The 24,406-nt window shown below is 51.7% G+C and overlaps 1 protein-coding gene across 1 annotated transcript in view; it reads right to left on the bottom strand.

The window, feature by feature from the left end:
* The window catches only part of USH1C (USH1 protein network component harmonin), a 47,592-nt gene extending 25,309 nt beyond the window's left edge, over positions 1-22,283 (bottom strand). The window contains exons 1-13 of the mRNA XM_052652105.1: positions 22,193-22,283; positions 11,067-11,188; positions 10,715-10,782; positions 9,766-9,909; positions 9,485-9,623; positions 4,853-4,961; positions 4,701-4,725; positions 4,451-4,508; positions 4,066-4,160; positions 2,397-2,481; positions 1,400-1,459; positions 1,182-1,238; positions 740-882 (exon numbers count right to left, since the gene is read on the bottom strand). Of these exons, the coding sequence (XP_052508065.1) occupies positions 740-882; positions 1,182-1,238; positions 1,400-1,459; positions 2,397-2,481; positions 4,066-4,160; positions 4,451-4,508; positions 4,701-4,725; positions 4,853-4,961; positions 9,485-9,623; positions 9,766-9,909; positions 10,715-10,782; positions 11,067-11,188; positions 22,193-22,283 (1,196 nt within the window). The remainder of the gene's footprint in view (positions 1-739; positions 883-1,181; positions 1,239-1,399; positions 1,460-2,396; positions 2,482-4,065; positions 4,161-4,450; positions 4,509-4,700; positions 4,726-4,852; positions 4,962-9,484; positions 9,624-9,765; positions 9,910-10,714; positions 10,783-11,066; positions 11,189-22,192) is intronic.
* Positions 22,284-24,406: the final 2,123 nt, after the last annotated feature.

Raw genomic sequence — 24,406 nt, 5'->3', positions numbered from 1 at the left:
TCCCAGAGGAGGGCCCCAGACCCCAGAAGCAATCCTGGGGCTGCTAACCAAGGCCAGGGTGGTTCTCCAGGCTAATTCTGTGATGGGAAAGATGGAAAGATCCTGTCCACCTTCCTTTCCCAAATTCTTACTATGCTTGTAGAATGCAGCTAGATTGGAATTTTGACAATGGGTTTTGAGTTATGAATTGCTAGCTCCATTTATTCTCAGTCATCATCCCAGCCTCTCTGGGGTTGGTGGGGGGACAGTTCTTAATCACCACAGTTGGGGTGGCCAAACTGCTGGGGTGTGAATTCCACAGCTTGGCCATATCTGACTTGGTGCACGAGCAGTGTAACCTCTCTGAGTCTCAGTGTCCTCACCTGTAAAATAGGTTAATAACCACATATCTTTCACAGTTATTATGGGAATTCAGTTTAGGAATATAAACAAGGCCCTCATGCAACGCCAGCCGCATGGTTGGTAGTTGACAAACGTTAGCTACTGCTAGTAGAATCCTCATTTTCCATATTTCTGAGTCTTGGAAATCAGGGGGTTTCCTTGTTAAAGAGGGTGGAGCCCAGTGGTCTGGAGGCAGGGGATACTTGCGCTGAGCATCACTGAACCCCTCTGGTGTGAGGACAGGCCTCGGGGGAGAGAGTGAAGTCAGCTCAGGACCCAGCCGACAGGAAGCAAAGCAGGTGGGATGGTACGGGGCCTGGAAGGGCTGGGCGGGGGCTCCCTGGCTGGCCACACTCACTGCCTCTCCATCTCCTGCTGCTCCTGGAGGATCTTGTTGGATTCCATTGCCAGCCGCTTCTGCATCAGGAGCTCCTGCCGCTGCAGCTCGTGCTGCCGAACTTCCGCCAGCCGCTCCCGGTCTGTCATGAACAGCTCCCGGCCCTTGTGGAGAGAAAATAGGCCCCTTGCTCAGTCCCCGGGGAGCCTAGAAATACAGAGCCAGAGTTTTGGGGGGGCCAAGATGTGGGTTGTCTTCTCGTCACCATCGCCCCCCATGTCAGGCATGTGGCTCCTGCTCTCTGTGACCCTAATTTCTGGCTGGGCAGGGGTCTTCCCATCAGCTATCAGAGCTTTAGGGACGGAGACCCCTGGGCCAGGAGAGTGTGGCGGAAGCCAGGGGTCTGAGTAGCTGGGCTGCAGGTAGGGGTCGTGGGGCCCCCACCAGCTCGTTCTGGACTTACAGCTCCAGCTACGATGGAGATGGTCAGGCTGCGGCTACTCTTCAGCACGTTCACGGCCTACAGGGGACAGACAGACAGTCAGCAGAGGCCTGACAGACCAGAGCAACCGAGGCCTCTGGGGAGCACAGAAGGGTTCAGACTCTGTGGCAAGGGAGAGGAGGGTGGAAAGAGGAGTGCAGAGAGGCTCATGGCCGGCAGGTGAAAACCCCACATCTCACCTCCTTGTGGTCCAGGTTGGAGAAGTCGATGCCATTGACTTCAACAATCTGGTCCCCTGTCTGGGGGAGAAGCGGAGAGGCATCAGCGTACTTGTACTATCTGGACACTTTTTCTGTTGGAAGGGCTCCCCCTGGAGGCCAGTATCGGACACTGGCTCTTCAAGTAGCAGAGCCTCAACTCTTTCCAATGAGCAGTGTTCCAACGGGGTCCTCCCAGGGCCCCTCCATTCTGTATCTCTTTCAAATATTACACCAATAGAGGTTCATTCCTTTGGTTGAATTTATGCATTTGCTTAAAAATCTCAGTTTGTAGACATAGGAGCCTTTAAGATTCTCATACAGTAGATTCTGTGTGGAATCATAATTAGTATAATAGCTAATATTAATTGATCCCTCCCTACGTATCAGACACAGTTTGAAGTATATGTGTTAGTTCATTTAATCTACACAATGACCCTAGAAGGAAGACTATTACCCCCATTTTACAGGATAGGGAACTGAAGCACAGAAAAAGGAAGTAATTTGTCAAAAGTAGAGGTTAAAAGTTCTTGTTTTAGCATCAGACCACCGAGAGTTGAATCCCAGCCCGGCCTTACCAAGTACATGATCTTGGGAAAAATCACATACTTTCTCTGGGGCTCGGTTTCCTCATCTGCAAAATGAGGCTAATGACAGTACCTAATTCTCAGAGTTCTCATACGTTTTAAAGGGCTTAGAACAATGTCCAATCCAGTAATCACTCAATGAATGTCAATTCAGATTATTGTTACTACATTCCCAAACTCAGGACCAAAGGATCCCAGAGCTGGAGAAGGGCTGTAGAAAGGGTCAAATGTCACCCACTCTGTGAAGCCTTCCCTTCGAGGGATTAACAGGAATCCTCAGCCAGTGAGTGCTGAGAGAGCACTCTGGGAAAGCATGTGCTGTATCCCTAGGAGGTCACAGTCTGATCTGGTATCCAATGGGGCCCCCCTGGAGCAGGCCCAGGGTCACTCACCTCCAACCCCACCTCAGCAGACAGGGAGCCAGGCTTCACATGGCTGATGAAGATGCCGGGTTTCTGGATAGGGCCACTGGAAATGCTGTGGGAGAGATGGGAGGTGTAGGTGAGCCTCGGCTCCAAAGTGCTTGCTCATTCAATGTCCTGCCCCATCTGCCTGTGTGTCCAGGCCACCTGTGAGCTCAGCACCCAAGTCCTCTGCCATCTACCTCCTCAGCCTCTGTCTACCAGTCCAGGTTCATTCCCCTGGGGCAATAACCACAGGAAGCTACTTCTAACTCCCCACACCCAACCTCTCATCCAACACATGCAGGTGCTGTTTCTTCTCTTTTTCTAGCATTTGCCAATGCTTTCTTTAAAACTCAAATGCTATCTTCTCTTCATGGTTTTAACCGAACTCCTTATTACTCTCAAGATGAAGCTGGTTGCCCCCTTCCCAGTGTGCCTAAAACACCTACAGCTAGGATGGCGTTTGCACTGTTATCCTCCCCTCCCAGGGCTGTGGCAGACATCACTAATCAATCAAACACTCTTTTCTACCTGAGCCTAGATACAGCCTTAAAGTTCTTTTCAAAAGAGTACTCCAGGGTGGCCGCTGCTGCTGCTGCTAAGTCGCTTCAGCCGTGTCCGACTCTGTGTGACCCCGTAGATGGCAGCCCACCAGGCTCCCCTGTCCCTGGGATTCTCCAGGCAAGAACACTGGAGTGGGCTGCCATGGTGGCAGCTACCACTAATTGATTAGAGATAGCACAGAGTAGACAATCTGTTTGCCATGCTTGCATGAGAGCCCCTCAGTACTGTAACTATGTGGTTGGCTTCTATATGAAGCTATAATTTCTTAGAAAGGAGGGACTCTTTTTTTTTTATCACTTACACTTGGCAGAAAAGTGTTAAATAAATGTGACAGAAAGGAAATAAGGAGAATCACTTAGGGAATTCCCTGGAAGTCCAGTGGTGAGGACTCTGCACTTTCACTACCAAGGGCCTGAGGTCAGGGAACTAGGATCCTACAAGCAGTGGGGCATGGCCAAAAAACGAAAAAATAAAGAATACCTTAAATAATAATAGCTAATATTTGCAAAATGCTTACCACCTGCCACGCACTAAGCTTGGTGCTTCACTCTGTCATCTCATTCTTTCTCACAACAACCTTGTGAGGTGAGGACTGTGACCTCTGATTTATAGGGAAAGCTGAGGCTTGGAGTGCTTAAGGAGTTAGTCCAGGGTTCTAGAGCTCATAGGTGGCAGAGCAGGGCCTAGAGCCTAGATCTCTAACCGTTGCACTTATGTGCTTAACAAGACCATGCCATGAGCCTCTCTGTCTGTTAGCAATCCCCTGGCTGCCTCTTAAGGAAGTCACAAAGTAATAAGTGGCAAGAAAACTGTGTCAGAGGTGGCCAACTGGACAGGCTCCTTTTGCGTGACTTGAGGGCCCACCAAAGGAACATGGCTCTGCTTTTGGGCCTCAGTTTCCTCCTCTGAAAAATGAGTCTGATAGAGCTGTCCCTCTGGCCCTACAGGACTGTTGTGAAGCTCAGAGGGGAAATCAAGCACCAAGAAGTAATATTACTAGTGGACAAAAATCTCAGCAGCAGCAGTGAGAAAGGGGAGCGGTGAGAGAGGCCAGCTGGCCATGAGTGAGCCCCAGGGTGCGCCTGCCACCCACCTGCAGCCAAGGCCCCGGGAGCCCACCAGGCTGATGAAGACCTTCTTCTCCTTGTTTTCCTGGCTGCCAGGGGAGCCCAGGCTGCTCCGCCCGCCCTGGTGGAAGGAGAGGCTGAGGTCACCAGGTGTCCACACTGCAAGTGGCCTCCTGTGCTCAAGGCCTCCAGGGTGAGCACTGCTGTGCCCATGCAAGCCTGACTGCCATTCTGGCCCTCGGGGTGTGTGTCTGCACTGGCTGGGCCACTGCCCACAGGGCCATTCTGGATGCACTGGCAGCCTGTGTGAAGCCCCCAAGAGCACCTCCCTAGAGCAAGCCCTCCTTCAGGCAGGCTGCCCCTCCTGGAAGACCGCCCCATCCAGACCCACCACCATGGTCCTGACCTTACCCCAGATTCTGACACAAACTGGTCCACATACTGCCATTTGAGGGGCTCGTCGGGAGAGCTGATAGGATGGGAATGTAGAAGAGGGGTCCTTAGGGAGAGAAGGTTAAGGCACCAGCCCAGAATCCAAGTCTGCCCTCTCTGAAGCCTCCACTGTCACTGGCCCAGGGGCAGAGCTGGCCAGACCCCAGGCCGACCCCAGGACCCTGAGTGCACAGGGGAGAGTCTGCCTGTGGAGGAGGGTCCTGCTCACCTCTTCACAGGGATCAGGCCGATGTCTGTGGGAGAAAGGGGAGGTGGGTTATGATGGCTTCTCTGCCCTTCTTTCCTCCCATTGCAGCTGGGTACCACCAGCTGCCAGACCCCACTCCACCGTCAGCAGCCCTTTGTCCTGGCCTCACTCACGTCTCACTTTGATGGACACAGTCTTCTTGGTGCGGATGAGGTTGATGACCTCCTCATGGGTGCAGGAGGAGATGGAATACCCGTTGATCCGGACGATCTCATCCCCTACCTTGGCCACAGACAGAGAGAACACGCATCGGGCGGCTGGGCAGGCTCACGGCCAGCGCCTTGTCACCAGCCACACCCCCTCCATCGGCTGGAGGACCCCCAGGGCAGGCAGCACTTCCCAGCAGTCTTTCTGCCCATTTCGCAGATGGGGGAACCAAGACGGAGGTGAGCGGCACAAAGAGCAGGAAGCAGAACTGGGGGTAAAAGTCAGAACTCGCTGCCCTCACCCCATGTCACTTCCATCCAGGGGGCACCATCAGGTTCTGGAACCCATGCAAAGGGCGACCTTTCACCCAGATTCAAGCGCTTCTTCCCTGGCCTTTGTCCCCCCAACCCCAAGGAGCAGGCTTGCACCACAACACCACAACTGAGTTGGGGTAGGAACTTCCATGGCTCCTGACTCAAGCTCACATCACGGACACACACAATCTCTTCTGTTCCATTTGATGGAAACTCACTGAACATTTTAACTCTGCCCTGGCCCTGGCCCTGACCTCTGAATTCCTCTTCTGGAAGAAAGCAATGAACACTGAATGAATACAAGGCTCTAGCATCAGATGTCCTGGGTTCAACCCCCTGCTTTTATTTTTATTAGCTGTGTGACCTTAGGCAAGTCTCTTGAGCTTTTTGAACCTGTTTCCCTCATCTGTAAAATGGGGAAATACTGTGGCTGCCATGAGAATTAAGAGAGTGTGTAAAGCCAGCTAGTGCCCAGCACACTGTAAATAACCAATAAATAGTTGCTGTTACCATTAATTGGGCTTCAACTGTAAGCTCTCTGCTCAGATCCCTCTTCTCAGGACTTTAGTCTCATTAACTGGGAGAGATGGGGGCTGAGGGACCTGCAGGGCCAGCCCTGGATACGGATCCCTGGTGACATCAGTCGGTTCCAAGCTGGACACAGCTGTGGGCTCCCCCAAGCACCTTGGCTCTGGGGGTCAGTCCTGAAGTTCCTCATTTAACAACCACAGGCTGGAAGGATGCCCAGACATCAGTTGAAACGGAGGCCCAGGAGGTGATGGTTTGCGCAGGGTCATGGTTCTGAGCTGCAGAAGAGGGACTGGTTGGTGGAGGCCCTCCCCAGTCTGAGACCAGCACGGGTCAGCTGAAGGCTTAATTCACACCACATTTGCTGACCTTTCGGAGGCTTGTCGGTGCATGCAGGAGACTCAGCTTGACTCCTTGGAGGGTCAAGGACTGGGCAGGCATCCAGCCTCTCAGGGGTCCCTTAGGCCAACTCCTACCCTCTACAACATCCCTGCCCCAGAGTCACCTTCTTCCTATTGTCACCCAAACACTTCCAACCTGGACATAGACCCCAGTCTTCTCAGGGGCCTGGGAGGAGTGGCAAGCAGCTCAAAAAGGTGACACGGGGCAGGGGAGGGGCTTGCTAAAGAACTCGCTGTTTCTGGGGATGTCTCAAGGAAGGAGAACAGCTGGATGACCTACCTGCACCCATTCTTCACAACAACCTGCATTTCTGCTAATAAGGTGAGGGAACTGAGGCTCAGAGAGGTAAGGAGACTTGCTCAATGTCATCCAGCTAGTAAAGAGTGTTGCTGAGATTTGAAGTCAGGTCTCCCTGACAGACAGCAAATGCTGGTTGTCTGGAAGCAGGAAAGAAGGGCGTCTGGCCAAGCTGGGCTGCAGTTCCCTGCATCCTGTCATCTCTGGATCTTTGCCACCTGACAGAGCCCCCGAGGACCACAGGAAAGGCAGGGATTACTCTGCCCATTTTACAGCCTGGACAGCCAAGGCACACGGGATCATTCTCCAGCCCTGGACTATACAGTAAGCTGTGCAGGGCAGAGGATGCAGGTTCAGACAGGATACATGTGGATAAAAACCTAAAATACCTCCAGTAGGGAGACTGGAGAAGGCAATGGCAACCCACTCCGGTACTCTTGCCTGGAGAATCCCATGGACGGAGGAGCCTGGTAGGCTACAGTCCATGGGGTCACTAAGAGTCAGACACGATTGAGCGACTTCACTTACACTTTTCAATTTCATGCACTGGAGAAGGAAATGGCAACCCACTCCAGTGTTCTTGCCTGGAGAATCCCAGGGACGGAGGAGCCTGTTGGGTGCCATCTATGGGGTCACACAGAGTTGGACACGACTGACGCGACTTAGCAGTAGCAGCAGCAGTAGGAAGACTAGAGCAGAGATGGAGTTCCAGGGCAGGGTCCAGGACCCCATTTGGAGTTCAGACTCACAGGTCAAATCAGCAGAGCCTCTTGGTGCGGATGAACATGCCCCACCCCTGCCTTCTGAAATCTTCCCCCAGCCACCCTGAGGCATGGGATCTCTCCAGAAACATGAACTCCAGACAGGTGAGTGGAGGCAGACCTTTTTCCCCAAGCTCCTCTGAGTGAAGCTCCGTCTTGTTCCGAAAGGGAACTTGTGGGACCCCAGCAGGATGATTCCCACACAAGCCCCAGCTCAATTTGCAGGATCAGCTTTCCTCTCCTTCCCGCCCCTGCATGAAGCCCTGCAAAAGGCCCTTTGTGTGAGGGCCACGGTGAAATGTCGATCTGAGGGAGAGCGGCACAAAGGAGAGATGAGCCCATCAACCTGAGAAAGGGTCAATAATTCATAAGCCTGAGAAACGGCAGGGAGGTACAACTCTAAGATTCATTAAAATGCCCCGAAGTCCCCAGGCACAGAAGCGTCGTTGAGAAATGGCCTGTCCTAGGAGGAGAGCTCACCCTGGGAGAAAAGAAAGGGCTCAGCTGACGCCAAGAGAGGGGCTCATTATGCTTTTTCTCTGGCTGTGTTTCTGGGCTGGAAAATGTGCGGCACAGGAGAGGGATAATGAAGGGGCTGAAATTTCAGACGCTCCCGGCGAGCCGTGAGACGGGGATTTACAACAAAGCACTGCCTGTCAGCGCCCAGTTTCTACCTCCCGCTCCACAGAGTCTTATACCAGCCTTCGGCCCCCTGAAGCCCCTGGCTTGGCAGCCCAGATTGGGGTGCTGATGAGAAACATGCTGGAAGCTCTGGGGAGGGTGTGGGAAGGCCTCTTTTAGCTGGACATATGAAAACACAGCTCTGGGCTCTGGCAGCAGTGAGACCTGAAGGTCTTCCCGTTGCTGCTCGGACACTGAGGTGTGGAGACCCCAAGGGAGGGACCCTGGGGAGTTGGACAGAAATCCCTGGGCTTGGCAATAAGGAGACCCAGGTTTAAATCCTGGCTCTGTCACTTAATGGCTGTGTGATTCTAGTCAAGTCCCTGATCTATCAACTCTGTAAAATGGGGATGATCCAGCCGAGGCATAAACAAAGAACTGGTTGTCAGCACGTTATCTGGCACATTACAGGTGCTTATTAAATCTCCCTCTCTGCACGTTTAACAAGCACACGGCATTTACTGGTATAGAAAGAATGGATAAACAAGATTCTGCTGTATAGCACAGCGAACTATATTCAACATCCAGTGATAAGCCGTAATGGAAAAGAATATGAAAAAGAATGTATAACGTTTATAACTGAGTCACTTCGCTGTACAGCAGGGATTAGTACAGCACTGTAAATCAGCTAAACTTCAATAAAACAACCATTTAGAAAAAAATAATACATTCATATGATTCAAAAGCCAAACAATCTAAAAGGTGTAGCCGTAAAAAACTCACTCTCACTTTATTCCCTATCCACTCGTTCCTCCTCCAACAAGTAACGGGCTTTCACTGGTGTGTGTGTGTGTGTTCCTGCATACAAATACAAACAGAAGTCATGCTATTCTAGGAGCATAAAATACATGCACATAGCATTTATGTGCCAGGTACTGACACAAGTACTTTGTAATATGAATTCATTTATTCCGTCAGAACAACCTCATGAGGTAGGCTGTTTGTCGTCCCATTTTACAGATGAGGAAACTGAGGTAGTAATTTCACCAAAGGCATCCAGCTAATGAATAGCAAAGCCAGGAGATTCTGGCTCCAGAATCTATACTTGAAGCACTGCACTATGCCAGGATTTCCTTCTCCCTTCAAGGGAGAAGGCTATGTATCCAGAACTTCAGGTGTCAGGGCATAACTATGCTTTTCCTTTAGACGTAAGGGAGGTGGGTGCAGAGCAGCAGAGGCAGCAGCAGCTGGAAGCCAGGTTCCCCGCTCCCCTCAAGAAAACAGGCCACACACTATTAGATATAAAGTGGATAATAAGGACTTAGTGCATAGCACAGGCAAAGCTACTCAGTACTCTGTAATGGTCTATATGGGAAAGGAATCTAGAAAAGAGTGGATATATCTATATGTGTAACCGATTCACTTTGCTGTACACCTGACACTAACACAACGTTGTAAATCAACTATGCTCCAATAAAAATTAAAAAATTGAAAACAGACAAGTGCCTGCAGCCAGATTTCTATGGGCCTGAGGACAATCTGTCAGGATACAGACGCCTTTTCCTCTCCCAAAGGCTCAGAAGGGTGAGGTGACCACGTTACACCACACAACCTAGTGTGGGGAGACAGGAAGCCTGAGGCCTGGTGCCACGACCCCTGGGCCCTGCTCACTCACCTGGAGCCCGACGCTGTCGGCCTGGCCACCTTTGATGAGGTGGGAGATGAAGAGTCCACAGCCAAACTCGAGGCCGCCACGCACGCTGAGGCCGAGGCCTTCGGGGTGCAGCCGGTCCAGACGTACCTCCTTCAGCTTCCTGCCATGGGAGGAAGGGCCGGTGACAGCCCAGCTCTGGTCCGATGGCCAGCACTGCCCCATCCACTTGTCAGCGACCCTGTCCATCCCAGGGTAACCTCTCCCACCCCTGCCTCCAGCCTGCAGCTCCCTCTGTTCCACACCTGGAGCGCCGGGGGGTCAGCTGGTCATACTCCACCTGGTGTTTCAGTGGGATCAGAGGTCTGATGGCATCGAACAGGGGCAGACGGCTGGGCTCGCTGATGACCAGCTTCAGGTCCCCCACAAGCACGGCCACGTCCATGGTCCTGCAGTGACATGGGGGCCCTGGAGCCTCATCCACAGCCATGGCCTCTGAGACCCAGGGATTCCCAGAGGAAGCAGTCCTGGGTTGGGTCCCCAGCCCTGGGCCCAGACCTTGGGTGGACAAAAGCTTAGAGCCCCTAACCCTGGGCCAGGTGCCTCAGAAGAGTCTGTTCTCCCATCTAAGTATCCCAAGGAAACTGTCCAGGTAGGGGTTGCTAAGCCATCAGGCAGATGGTAGCAAGCCAGGGTTCTCACTCATCTCTGCCTAGTTCCAAAGCCCAGGGTCCTTCCAGACAGGAAACGTCTGTGAGGTGGTGGCCAGCCCTCTCATACCCCTGCTTCTCACCTGCAAGCTGCAGCCGAGCTCTGTAAATCCTGAAATCACAGTATATCGCACGAGCCTCTACCTCATACCGTTCAGACCCTCAGCGTCTAGGGCTGACACTTTTCTGGCTACCAGCTGACTTGCTTATTCTCAGTCCATCACCTACTTTTAAAAGTGTAAGTTGCTCCCTTCTCAAAACCCTTTGACGGTTCCCCACTGCCCAAAGGGTGCAGTCCATCCTCTTTGGCAGGTTCAGGGTCTCTGTGACCTGTCACTGTGGACCTGCCTGGGCTGTGTAAATATTTGCTGACATAAGTGAATGGCGTGTCTATCTGATTCCCAGGAACACTGAGCATTGGCCCCCCTGAGCAACCCCAGGATTCAAGAGGGAAGTCGTCCTGTCTCAGAATGACCCATCGCAGGGCCTCCTGAAGATAGAGGTACCCGGGCTGCTCCACGGAACCTGGACCCCGCACACTTACTGGTGGTACATCCGCAGCACATCATAGAGATAGTCCTTTTCTGCATCATTTTCAATCAGAAAATCCACCTGGAAAACCCCAAGGCAGAGTTATATCTCCAGGCCCAGCACCCCCACAGCAGATCCCAGGACAGGGGAGGTCACTGACGGCGGCGGCAGGGGGTGACCCTCCTCCGCATCTCTTCAGGGTTGTGAGAAGAGGAGGGAAGCCAGAGGCCAGGCTGGCACCTGACTGCAACACATCAGAAGTGCAGACCACCCTGACGTGGCCACAGGAGTCCCTCTGCCTCGCGTCTGTATGTGGTCGGGCTGAGCCTCGTCCCCAGGGCGGTGATGCACAGAGCGATACATACGCGCATCATACTTGTGAACCCCTCGTGACGGTGATGCTCCCCCACGACAGCTGTACTGCCGATCACCTCCACGGCTATGTCACCTGTGTCCAGGCTGGCAACTCGAGTGTCAGCTCCCCGGTCTGGAAGAAGCCCACTGTCTTACCTGATGGTGGCTGTAGTGCCGGATGACTGCTTTCAGAAAGGATTTAGGCCACGCACTCAGATAGCACATTCCCCGCCCCCCGCCGGAGCCCCCTAGCACTGAATTCTCCCTTGTGCAGTCCTGGCCTAAGCTGGGTCGGTCCTGACTTCTGGTCACGCTTTCCCCTTCCCACGTCCATGTGTGCCTCCCCTGCCACCGGAGGGGGAGAATCAGGTTACGTTTTTTCAGCTTCCCTGACGTCAATGGCTGGGAGCCCAGGGTCAGGGTCAAGAGCAGGAGCCCCAGATTCCACTCCCTGGGACAGCTCATTGTGTATCTCTGCACTATGTCCTGAGCTCTCTCTTCAGCCCAGGACTGAGTGAGAGAACATGGTGGGGGCTTGAAGGGTGCTTGGATCCCTCCCTTCTCCAGGCCCAGCAGCATGGTCCAGGGCCTCAGCCCACATAAGGGAGAAGATGCTGCTGGAAGCTGCAAGCTCCCACCTGATTGGTCCTCAGAGGAAAATCGGAGCACCTTTGCCTTTTCTGTGGGTATCTTAAGGATTCTGGGAAGTTGGGGGGAAATCTGTCTGTTCCAACCCAGAGAGGACATATGAGCCCCAGCCCTTGGGATTTCTGGCCTGAGCAGATGGGTACAGAATGCAGACTTCTGGTCTTCACCTAGCAGTACCTTCTTCCCTCTTAGAATCAAGCTGAACATTTGATTAGAGATGAGAATAAGCTAGGAGGCTTGCCCTGCACTGACTCACAGTTGGGCTTCAGAAATTTATCCTGCCCGCTCCAAGGAGGGCATTCCTACTTCCTCCTGCTTCAGTGCCCCTTTCCTCCAGGCCAGTAGAAGAAGGGGACAGAAGCACGTGCTAGAGTGGGCAGCACTGAATCTCAGGTGGTAGCCTTGGCTTTTCCACTCACCACAGAAGCGGGCACCTCAAAAAGCCCACATCTGTGAGGACCCAGTCTGGACTCTCTCCGCACTCTGGCTGGGCTTGCATGAGAGGGGTGGGGAGCCACACTGAGACAGACGTGGACTGCCCACATGTGGCTGCCGTGCAGGAGTCTGAGCATAGAAAAATTCTGAATTTCTCTAGGATCAGGTTCAGAAATATTTAAATAAACTGGATCATATCACTTTCGTGCTTAATAGCTTCTCATTATACTTAAAACAAAACTCAAGAACTTCCCTGGTGGTCTGGTGATTAAGATTCCAGGTTCCCAGTGCAGGGGCCCTGGTTCAATCCCTGATCCGGGAACTAGATCCTGCATGCGGCAACTAAGACCCGGCACAGCCAAATTCCTTACCTTATCGAGGCCCAGCTTTAGCTCCTGCCACTCGTCCTAGCTGCACGAGCCTCTTTTCAGTGTTTCTCACAGGCTACACTAGCCTCAGGGCCATCACATATGTGTTCCCTCTGCCTGGATGGTTTCCCTCCTTCCCTGCATGGCTGGCCTCTGCCCCAGGGAGGTCTTCCTGCTCACCAACCTAAACAGAACCCACTCCATCACCCCAAAGATGCTTCAATTCCTTCTTTACAACAGTCACAATTTGCAATTATTTAAAGGCTTGCTTTTTTGTGAACTGGTTTGTTTCCTTCATCAGACAGAAAAACCCCACGAAGGAAAGATGAAGTCTGTTTTTTCTAAGTCTCTTGAGCCTAATGCATAGAATGTGGTCAGTAAAGAAGTATCAGAGGGGGATGGTTCATGCACAGTCAGATGGGAGGAAAGGAATCATGGGAGCTGAAGGGGAAGGGAAATAACATTTGCATCATGGGATGGCATCAGGAGCTTCTCTGGGCTTTACTCCACTTGTTTATCTCACCCGCCCTACAAGGCCAATTTTGCAGATGAGGAAACTGAAGACCAGAGAGGTTACAACATGTCACACAAGGTCCCACAGCTAATCAGAGACAGAGCTAACATTTGAACCTCAGTCTATCTGATTCTGGGGCTTCTCCAGTGGCTCAGTGGTCAAGAATCTGTCTGCAAGGAAGGAGACACAGGAGACATGGGTTCGATCCCTGAGTCAGAAAGATCCCCTGGAGTAGGGCATGGCAACCCACTTCAGTATTCTTGCCTGGAGAATCCCATGGACAGAGAAACCTGGCAGGCTTCAGTCCATGGGGTCACAAAGAGTCGGAGTCACTGAAGTGACTGAGCATGCACACATGCTATCTGATTCCAAAGCCTGTGCTCTCCCTGCTACACCACTGCCTGTGTGAGTCAGGACTTCCAGGGAAAAAACTTCAGGGCCTCTTCAGGCCAAAATTTCAAAACTTTTGCTCTCAAGCAGGTTCCCCTTATCTCGAATCCCCATCTCTCTCCTTTACACTCTTAAGAAATCCCTTTGGGTTTGGTCTATAACAAGCAAGAAAATACCTCTCGTGGATGACTCCTGGAACTACGGACGTTCTGCTTTCTATGAAAGCACAAAAAGCCTATCTGCTCTGATTGCAGTGAGGAGAGCCCAACCAAAGGGCTTCTAGCTCAATTCCAGCCATGGGCGGTGACATAAGACAAAGTAGAGGAGAGGGAAATCTCTTTTTGACTGAGACCTTATGACTGAAGCTCTCTGCAACCTCTCCTTGCAGAAACGCCTCCTGCTGCATCATTAAATGTAAGAAATGAGGCACTGTCCTCGGCAGACAGCGTTTATGCACTGGGTGGAAACTAGAAACGGAAGACAAAGGCAATTCCCAGTATTAGAGTCTAAGGTTCTGCTTTTCTGCATCCCAAGCACAGGTCACCTGGAGATGCTCTTCGAGGAAAGAGCCTATTTCTGGGGGTCCCAGGCTCCTGGTCCTTGTGGGCAGCCCTCCAATGCTGACCCCTGCATCCAGAGGTCCCCACCCAGAAACTATATCCTGTCAGTCTCCTTCTGAGGCAGCCTGCAAAGTTCAGCTCTTTAGCTCCATTCATTCTCAGAGCCTAGGTCATTCCAACCCTGACTTTCAGTTCTGCCCTTCCTTATCCCTCCAGGGTCATCTCTATCACCTCCCAAGTGTGACTCAGGCTGCAGCCAAATAGACCTTCCCCTAACACACTGGAACCGCCTCAACCTCATTCAGAATTGTCCCATCTATCCCCAGCAATTCAACCTGTCCATTAAAAAAATTATCCATTTATCATAATATCTGGGAAAGCATATCTGGCTTATGTAGAATATTTTTTAAACCCCAATGTAAGGGATAAATAAAAATGGTGGGAGTCTCGTGATCCTGACCATTCCCCACCCAGGAATGTCTCCAAAAAGACTCAGAGATAACAGCATCACTTTGTCCTCTGACCACACCTGAGTGAAAACACACACGCCAAGAAAGACAGCTGAGAAGGATGGAACTTTCTCTGGAAATCTGAATGTGCAGAAACATCACCACTGTAGTTCAAATTTTGCTTGTAAGTATTTTAAAAACATATATGATGTCTCTTCCTCCTGGAATCTAGGTTCAAGCAAACTCCCCAGGAGAGTCTCCCCTGTACCAGTCCAAGGGGCAGCTTCAGGGATCCTGTCCCTGAATGGGATGTGTGTCAGAATGGCTGTGTGCCATTCTCCCAAAATCTTGTGCTCAGCTACCTGTAATATACCTAGTACACAGCAGGTCTTAAAGTACCATGCCATGCAAACAGGCGCTCAGTGCTCAGTGGTGTCTGCTGAATGATGAATGAACTCCAGCGGCCTTAGTCTAGACCCTTCCTTCTATCCTCTCTGCCAGTCTGGAGTCACCTTCCCATCACTCCTCAGTACACAGACTCCTGGATCTGTCTCCTCTTAGCTCAGTTCCAGTCTCAGACCCACACAAGATGGCTTGCCCTCCCTCTTCCCACTGACCTCTGTTTTCATTTAAGGGGAGTCCAAGCCCCCTCCTCTAGAGTCTTTCCTGACCATGCCCAGCCCAGAACCTCCTTACCAGCCTCCCAGCCTGAGGCCCTTGACTGGCTCCCTCATTTGGGCCAGACTCTGCTCACAGACAGGCCACCATGTCTGAAGTTCTGTACTTGTATTGTCTTTAACAACCCTCTGAGGTGGATGGATATTACCCCCATTTGACAGATGAGGAAATCAAGGCTCAGAAGTAGTAGAGATGAGATGACTGCTGGCTCCAAAACCCTTGCTTTTTTCCAAACTACCACATGGTATCCACTTACCAGGTAGAACCTCCTTATTTGCATTTGTCTGATACACATTAATTGAGCACCAACTGTGTGCAAGACACCATGTCTTCTTTCTCTAACTAGATATAAAAAGCCTTTCCCTTCCTTGGATCCCTCCTGATGCTGGACACAGAAGCCCTAAGGAGACCACCATGTACAAGTAACTGTGTGGGGGTCTCTTTATCACATCAATACCCTATGGCCACTCATCTTGTGCCCACTCATCTTGTGTCCAGCATGGGCCTTCTCTGGCCCATGTTCAGCTGGCTCAGTGCTATTGGCCTGCATGGTAAGGGATCTCTCTCTCCTCACAAGGTGCAAGCCCTTGTCTAGGGCACTGGAAGTTGACTCTGGGTTTGGCCTTAGGTGTCTCCAACTTCACCTCCCTGCCTTCCTCCATACGGACTGCCCTTTCATATTGGCCTCACAGAGGAAGCACACAACCTTCCGCTCATGAAAATTCATGGATGCACTCAGCCAAAGACGGAAAAAGAGAGCAAGAAGCAGATTAAATAATGCATGTTGTTCCACTGGGTGACATTTGCCCTCCTAGGGCTGTGTTGGGATTAAATGAGTGAATATCTGTAAAGCGCTTAAGACAGTGCCCAGGGCTCCGAAACTTCAAGGGCTCTAAAATGTGTGCTGCGTCACCTCCCTTTTGCCTCCAGACCCACAACCCAGCCTCCTCCACCTAGAGGAGTGTCCCAGGAATCTTTGCTGGGCTCGCTGCCCTCTACTTCCTTCTGGGTTCAGCCAAGGAGGGCGGTAAGACACCTGGGGAGAAAGGGAGTGGGGTTCTGATTCCCCGGCTCTCTCCGTGCCAGACCACCACGAGGCAGGTGCCCCCACCTGAGGCTGCAGCGTCTGACTGGGCGTCTCTCTGCAGCCACTCTCTCCTTTGTTCTGGGACACCCTTCCCTTGCCCCCTGGGGAGCCCCTGGCCTCCAGCTGCGGCCGCTCCCTGGCTGTGTCACCACGCCTTGGCAGCTCAGCCATCCCCACCCTTTCTGTAAGCAGCCCCTTCATAAAACTCTTCAGTCTCCCATCTGAGTGAGCCACCGGCTTCCTGCTGAAGCCCTGGCTGGTGTGAAATCTTAGCTATAAGCACTGGTGGTACCAGCAGTATTTCTTCCCTGTGAGCTCTTCCTCTACCTATAAAAGTCACTCAGTCGTATCTGTTTGTGACCCCAAGGACTGTAGCCCACCAGGCTCCTCTGTCAGTAGAAATCTCCAGGCAAGAATACTGGACTGGGGAGCCATTTCCCTCCTCCAGGGGATCTTCCCGACCCAGGGATCAAACCTGGGTCTCCTGCATGGCAGGCAGATTCTTTACCATCTGAACCACCAAGGAAGCCCAAGTCTCCTCAAATGCCAGCTCCCCTTGGTCAAGCCTTTCCTCAGGCTCCCCCACAAAGCCTGCCCTGTAATTCTCTCTGCACAGGCTGACACTGTGTCCCCACCACTGCCGTGGGACTCACCAAGCTGTGTGAGTTTCTTCACCTGCCTGTCTCCTCACTAATCCATACGTGGTCCCAACACAGGCCTAGCGGAAGGAAGGCGGGCAGTGAGGCCACGCCCCCTTCCCCACGTGGGTCTGCACGTCTCCGCGCTTTCAGTTTCTTCCTTCGTAAAATGGGAATAAAAGTATCTCCTAGGATTCCACCCTTTTGTGAGAGATTAAAAATGGCTTTTAAAAAAATTCTTCCTTGAATGAATAGTTGTTACTTTGAACAGTGCCTGGAAAATAGCAGGTTCTAAGTGTTTGTTAGTTAAACTAGGAATAAATAAATATAAGTTCCGTGTTCTCAGCAGCTGGCAGCGAGTGGACCTCCATAAGTGTTGTTGGGATGTTGGGATCTAGTTCCACTTCCACCCAGGCCTGCACAGTGTGTATCCCGGACTTCAGCTCAGTCGCTCAGTTGTGTCAGACTCTTGGGACTGCAGCACGCCAGGACCCCATGGGCTGCAGCATGCCAGGCTTCCCTGTCCATCACCAATTCCCGGAGCTTACTCAAACTCATGTCCATCAAGTCGGTGATGCCATCCAACCATCTTATCCTCTGTCGTCCCCTTCTCCTCCCGCCTTCAGTCTTTCCCAGCATCAGGGCCTTTTCCAATGAGTCAGTTCTTTCTATCAGGTGGCCAAAGTATTGGAGTTTCAGCTTCAGCATCAGTCCTTCCAATGAATATTCAGGACTGACTTCCTTTAGGATTGACTGGTTGGATCTCCTTGCAGTCCAAGGAACTAAGAGTCTTCTCCAACACCACAGTTCAAAAGCACCAATTCTTTGGTTCCCAGCTTTCTTTATAGTCCAACTGTCACATCCAAACATGACCACTGTGGGCATCCCAGAGAGCACTGGGTTTATCTGACTCATGTTTTATTATCCTTTGTCTTTCCAAGAGACTTGTGTCATGCTTACTAGTTGGTAGCATTTGACCCAGTGCTGGGCTCAGCAGATCACACCCTCCTTATGCTGGTTCTCTTGCCTTGCTTGAGATTCCTTCTCTTCCTCGTCTCCTCTATAGGTTGGGGTGCCCCTGGCTCTGTCCTGAGTCTTCTCTCCATCAGCACCATCTCCCTAAGTGACTTCACCAGTCTCTGAGGTTTAAATACTATTTATACCATAAGAATTCACTGAGGCTTATCCCCAGCAGAGAACTTTTCTGATTTTCACACTCCTACCTCTACTGATCTCAGTTGCTTTTGTACTTGGAGATCTAAAAGGTATTTCAAAGATGAAACATTCAAAATGGAACTCTTGGTTTCCACCACCTCCAGCTCTGTCTCCACCAACCTACTCCTCCTCCTCCCAACACAGTCTCACCCTTGATACCTTTCTCTCTACACCTGCAACCATCCCATCAGCAAAGCCTGTCAGATCTACCTTGAACATGTATCCTGGGTCTGGTACTCCATCTAGTCCACTGCAGGAGCCTCCTAAGGGAGGTTCCCGCTTCTCCCCTTTGCCCTCTCAGTCTGTTCTCTACCAGCAGTCAGAGCAATCCTCTTAGAATGTAAGCCAATCATATCACTCCCCTGCTGGCTTCTTTCACTTAGAACAAAACCCCAAATCCTGAGTATGGCCCATTAGGACTCCACCACCCGTCTGATCCATCTCCCACCATTCTTCATTCCATAAGTCTTCTCAGAAACACCATCCTGCTTGCTGTTCCTAAAGAAGGCAACCAGATGCTTGCCTCAGGGCCTTTGCCTTTGCTGTTCCCTCTTCCTGGAATGTTCTTCTTACCACCTGAGACACCAGGTGTTCTACGCAATGACGTAGAAATTGGCTCATGAGGTAGAAATGACTGCATGCTGATATATCTGCACGACTCCTTCCCTCATTTCTTTTATATCTTTATGTCTTTGCTGAAATATCACTTTTTTCAGAGAGGTTTTCCTGACTATCCTATAAAAAGTACTATCTCGTCACTCTTTATCCCTTCACCTCACTCAGTTTATTTTTTTCATAGCGTTCATTACTACTTGGCATTTTATGACACTTCCATTGGTTTGCTTGTTAACCGTCTATCTTCCCTACTAGAATGTACTCTCTAAGAGGGGAGAGACTTTGTTTTATTAGCCAATGGTTAGAGTACTGCCGAGCATGTATCAGCAACTGAGTCAATATTTATTGTATGTGTGCAGGAATGAATGAAAGATTAGCAAATCCCTAGAAGGCAGAGGCTCTTCGTGACCTTATTTATCCCCCAAACCCCCCAAGCCAGATGCCTAGCTTTGGGCAGGGTACACTACAGATGCCCATGAATATGTGATTGCTGAACAGTCAATAAATACTTTTTGAGCAAATGAGTAACCAAGTTCCTGCAACCTGCGGGTGCAGTGTGCAAGAGCAGGTTTCTTTTGAAAAGCTGGTTCTCTTGGGGGGAAGCCTCAGTCTCTGATAACCTCCTCCCCTTGCCTTGGCGTCCTGGCTGAAGGCTGTGACCAGGAAGGTCCTGCAAGTGCTGCTCATGGCCTTGGGGAAACTGTACAAGCCCAACAGTCTCCGCTCAATGGTCTGGAGACTGTTTGGTCATCCATTAGGATGCTCTGTAGGCATCAGTGGGGAATAGTGAGGCCATTTACCAAATGGTTGCTGCACAACCAGAGCAGCCAGTATTTGAACACCTATTTCATCCTAACCATCCTGTGAGGTGAGCACAACGAATTCCATCTCACAGTGAAGGAATCTAAAGCTCAGTGAGGTTAAGCGGCTTGCCCAAGGTCTCACTGCAGTGCGGGACAGGACTGAGATTTGAGCTGATTTCTACCTCATTGTGTAGAACAGCTGGTAGCTCAGTTGGCGAAGAGTCTGCCTGCAGTGCAGGAGACCCAGGTTCCATCCCTGGGTGGGGAAGATCCCCTGGAGAAGGGAATGGCAAACCACTCCAGTATTCTTGACTGGAAAATCCCACAGACAGAGGAGCCTGGCGGGCTGCAGTCCACGGGGTTGCAAAGAGTCAGACACGACTGAGCAACTAACACACACACACTGACTACCTCATTGGAAAAGACCCTGATGCTGGGAAAGACTGAAGGCTAAAGGAGAAGGGGACAGCCAAGGATGGGACGTTTAGTTAGATAGCATGACTGACTCAATGGACATGAACTTGAGCAAACTCCAGGAGATAGTGAAGGATAGAGGACCCTGCCAGGCTACAGTCCATGGGGTCAAAAAGAGTCGGACACAACTTAGCGACCAAACAAGAGCTACCTAATTCCAGACGACGGACAACAGTAGACATTTACTGAGGCTTCACTAAGTAACAGGCTCTATTTAAACTCTCTGCACATGTGTAGGTCTCATCTATCACTCACAATAAACTTACTAGTTAAGTATTACTGTGATCCTCGTTAACCAAATTGGAGAACGGAGGCACAGAGAAGTTAATAACTTTCTCCAGGTCACACAGCACTTTCCGTGACAACACACTACCTTTAACGCTACCTCCAACGACTAAGGATTTATTTAGATTACAAATCATTCTCAAGGGGGTAAATCTGCTCTGAAACAATAAGGAAGGGGCATCTAAAAAGCAATCAACAGCAAGGTCTCTCCTCGGCTGCTTCATCTTCTCTCCCCAGTTCCCAGATGATCTCCAACCTGGGAGGGGACGGCTGCTGTGGCTTCCGAAGCAACAGGGCACAAAGTCCAGCCCCCGCCTTGCCCAGCACGCCCCGCCTGCACGCTCAGGGCATTAATAGGTAATGACTCTTGTGATGAGGAAGAGCAGGGCGGTGGAAACACAGAGGCCTGGGGCCCTTTGGGGCCCATGGGGCCTGGGGAAGAGAAACAGGGGCTAACCCAGGGGTTGAGTCAGACACCAGGGACCCCAGAAACAACTCTCTCAAAGAGGAAAAGAAAAGTACCTCATGAGGAGAAGACAAAAGAGGACCCGACATTACTTTCAACCCCAGGGCAGGAAAGTGAAATTCAAGCATGAGTCATCTTGGGGTAGGGGACGGGCAAGTGGGTTGCCTGAAATCTACACTCACCAAATGTCCCCGGCGGCTGAAATTTCTCCCCTCGGGTCCCTTTGCAACAGGACGCGCTGGTGAACACTGTCTCACACTCCCCTTGTTATTTCCCAGCCCCCATACTCCTGCGTGAATTTCCGGTTATCTCTCATCCCTGGGATCCCAAGGCCTCATTTTTAGAAGACTCCGGCCAGCAGGAGCTGTCCCCTTTGTGCCCCCACCAAACCTTGCTTCCAACACTCAGCACCCAGGTGTGGGTAGTTATTAGTGTAGGGTCTGTCTCCCACCCACATGACCAGCAACTTGAAGGCACAGACTGGGTGCTCAAAACATGTTTCTTAAATGAACAACTGACCGTTGGTCCTTAGTCCCAGGCCACAACCCTTAGTCCCTGTGGCCTCCATACTGCTGGCCCCTTGAGCTCCCCTGGGCCTCTCTGTGGTGAGAGAGGGGCCAAGCCTCCGGACCTTGTCTACCTGAGCTCTGCCTGCTCAGGCTTGGGAAGTGGGTTGGCTGGGTCTAAAGACACTGCCTTTCTGGGTGGGTCTCAAGGCTCAGTCACCCTTCCCTCAGGCAGGGCCTGTGGGTAGCTCCAGACACCACTGGCTGCACCCTTGGGCTCTGAGGCATCCTCAGGCCTAGTGGGGAGGTTCACTGGATCTCTTCAAAGGGTCCTCTCTGACTTCAGGGCCTCAGCAACTCCTGCACAGCTCTGGAAACAGTTCTGGGAAGCCTGGGTCAAACCCAGTGGTCTCCAGCAATGGTCTCTGACAGTCCTGGGCCACCAATGAGGCCCCTCACTGGTGGAGAGCCTAAAAGGTCTGGCTGACTCCCGTGGCCCCCTGGGCAGTCCCTCCACTGTTTCTCAGGTCCTGGGAAAAGCCCTTAGGTGGGGAGTGGGCTGCCTGACATGCCTCCAACTCGAATTTTCAGGTCAGAAGACAGATGGAGGCATCCGCTTGCCCTCCCTCCCAGTCCTCACCTCTCAGACACTATCCCAGAGCCTCTCCACACGCTCCAACACCCCAGAGCTGGGGGCGCTAGGAGGGAGCGGGCAGGGCGGGTGGACGTTGCCCACTATGAGGCATCTCAGAGAAATATCCCATCTCAAGCCAAGATCGGAAGGAATTCTAACCCCCCACCCCCACGCCCGCAGCGTATTAAGAAAAAGGACACCTTCAGAAAGGAAATCGGTTTAGTGGCTTCTACACCTAGAGTCCCAGTGCTCTTCCCTAATTTTACTGGGGATTCCTGCTGGCAACCAAAGGACCCTCAGGGTCCCACCCACCCAGAGCCCCAGGACCGGCTGGCAAAGGGAGGGGTGGGGCCGTGGGTATCCACCGCCCACCCACTCCGCCCCCGGACTCCGCGGGGGCGCTGGAGGGGCCGCTAGTGGCTCTGACCTTGTGCCGGAACTCTCGGGCCACCTTCCGATCCATGGCTGGGTGGGATCGAGCCGCTTGCTACACAGTTCCGCTCCTTCGGGTGCCGGCTGCTGGGTGACGGGCTGCCCCAGCCCGCAGAGGCGGCGACCGTGACAGGCGGAGCCTGGGAAGGAGAGGGTGGGGCCTGGGCCGGACGGGGCGGGGCGGCGGGAGGCACCTGTCCTGAATCTCGCCGCCTCTCGCTGAAGCCTGAGAGCCTCCGGCCAGGAGGGCCGTGGTGGCGGCATGGTGTCTATGGTGGCGGCAGCGATGGTTGGACGTGTGACTGGCCCTGCCCTTGGAGTGGTTCCCAAACACACGCGGTTAACGGAAAGGCTCTCAGGAAGCTGTCTGTCACCCCTTGCCAAGCATCTCACCTTCAGTATTCATTCTATAGTAGTCGCTTCCCTGGACTTTTCCAACTTGGAAGAAACCTGTTTGTGAACTCCTTGGGGCTGGGTCTTACTGTAGCCCACAGGAACCTGAACAGTGGGTAGGAGGGCCCCTTCTCTACTGACTTCCTCTCCCACAGTTCCCTAGCTCCCCTCCACTCACACACACACACACACACACACACACACACACGCAAACGCACAAGCATGGAAGGGCCTGGAAATGACATCCTGATTTATAGCCGACCTTTACCCGGGGATGAGGCCAGGTCTGGTTCATTAGATTCAAGTCAACTAAGATCTGAGGTAGGAGACAGACGGGCTCCAGGCTGGACATTTACAATCAGCCAGCCTGCCTCCTCTTTGCATTTCCTGAGGCAAGAGATAGGTGGGCTGCAGTTGAGGAACAGACCACCAGCCCCCTGTTTGCTCTCACAAATGGAAGCAACAACAGAAACAGGGTAAATAGAAAGTCTTTGTCTCCTGTAAACATCTCAAGGGAATAAGGCAAAAGTCCAGTCTGAGTGGAGGATACAGGAGACACTGCACATGTGCAGAAAGGCTCCTTGGAGTTAAAAGTCAGGGGAGAACTCCAGGCCACATGAGTCTTGCTCCTCCCAGAAGCCTTCACTTCGAGATCCATCTTGGCTGATGGGGTGTGTGCACACCCCAGGGGAGGGTCCCAGGGTAGGCCAGGTATGGGAAAAGAAATCAGGCAATTGGCCTGAAAGAAGACAAAGGCCCGGAAATACTGACCTATATAAATGATTTAACTGCCTCTGTACTGTACCCCTCCGCATTAGGGGGAGGCCCACACCCTTTCTCTCTGGGTGTGCATCTCAGCCTTGCTTCTATCTCAACTAAACAAACTGTTTCTCTATGCGCTCTCCCACTTGTTGTTGTGCTATGTCTCTAAAACAAACTTTGTACCTGCATTGACAGTTTCTGCCTCCGTGATAAATGCACTTTTCACGGGGGCAAAGATCCAGGGAAAACTTCTAGCCTCTAGCCCTTGCTGGTCTGGTGGCTAGGATTCCTGGTTTTCACCCAGGCTACCCAGATTCAGTTCCTGGGCAGGGAATGAAGCTCTCGTTTCAGGCCACCAGTCTCTGCTGCCCCACCCAGATCAGGTCTAGTGCTGGGCTGCAAAGATAGTGACGCACTACGCCTGAGACAGACTGAGAGCACAGAGAGGGTGAGGGTGATAAAGACAGCTGTGAATGGAAAGAGTGGGCACCTTTAATTACAAATTTGTTTACTTGTTTCTGCATTCCACCCAGGGCGAGGGCCTGCCCTGTTTGCACCACGTCAAAGGGGAGGGGACAGGAGATGGACTGCAGTCCAAATCAGCAAATTACTGTAATTTCAGAGGCACCTAGAGACCCCATCCTTTGCAGCCCACCCGCAATAGCTGAAGTTTTGCCAGCAGACTGTTTTTATTTGTCTAAATTATGACCTAATTTGAGATGTAAATCCTTTCTGAAAAAGAACCTTAAAATAGCATCCATATTCTCCCCTTAGTATTAATTAGTTATGTCAGAGATAAAAAGACTTCTGAGATTTTCAAAGGTCTAGGAAATGTGCACAAAATAAATTCCCCTCCAACTGACTTTTTTGACTTTCTGCATTTCATAACTATGTCATATGGCTATTTATTTCATGTATAGACTTCAGGCAGAGCAGCAAATGCCCTTATGATGGTGAATGACATCCATTGACACCCCAATCTTTCTTTTACCTGAACAC

The sequence above is a fragment of the Budorcas taxicolor genome, chromosome 15 (assembly GCF_023091745.1).
Source record: "Budorcas taxicolor isolate Tak-1 chromosome 15, Takin1.1, whole genome shotgun sequence".
In the NCBI taxonomy this organism is placed as follows: Eukaryota; Metazoa; Chordata; class Mammalia; order Artiodactyla; family Bovidae; genus Budorcas; species Budorcas taxicolor.
Note: the sequence above shows the minus strand (reverse complement) of the source record. Positions and strands in the feature narration are given on the sequence as shown.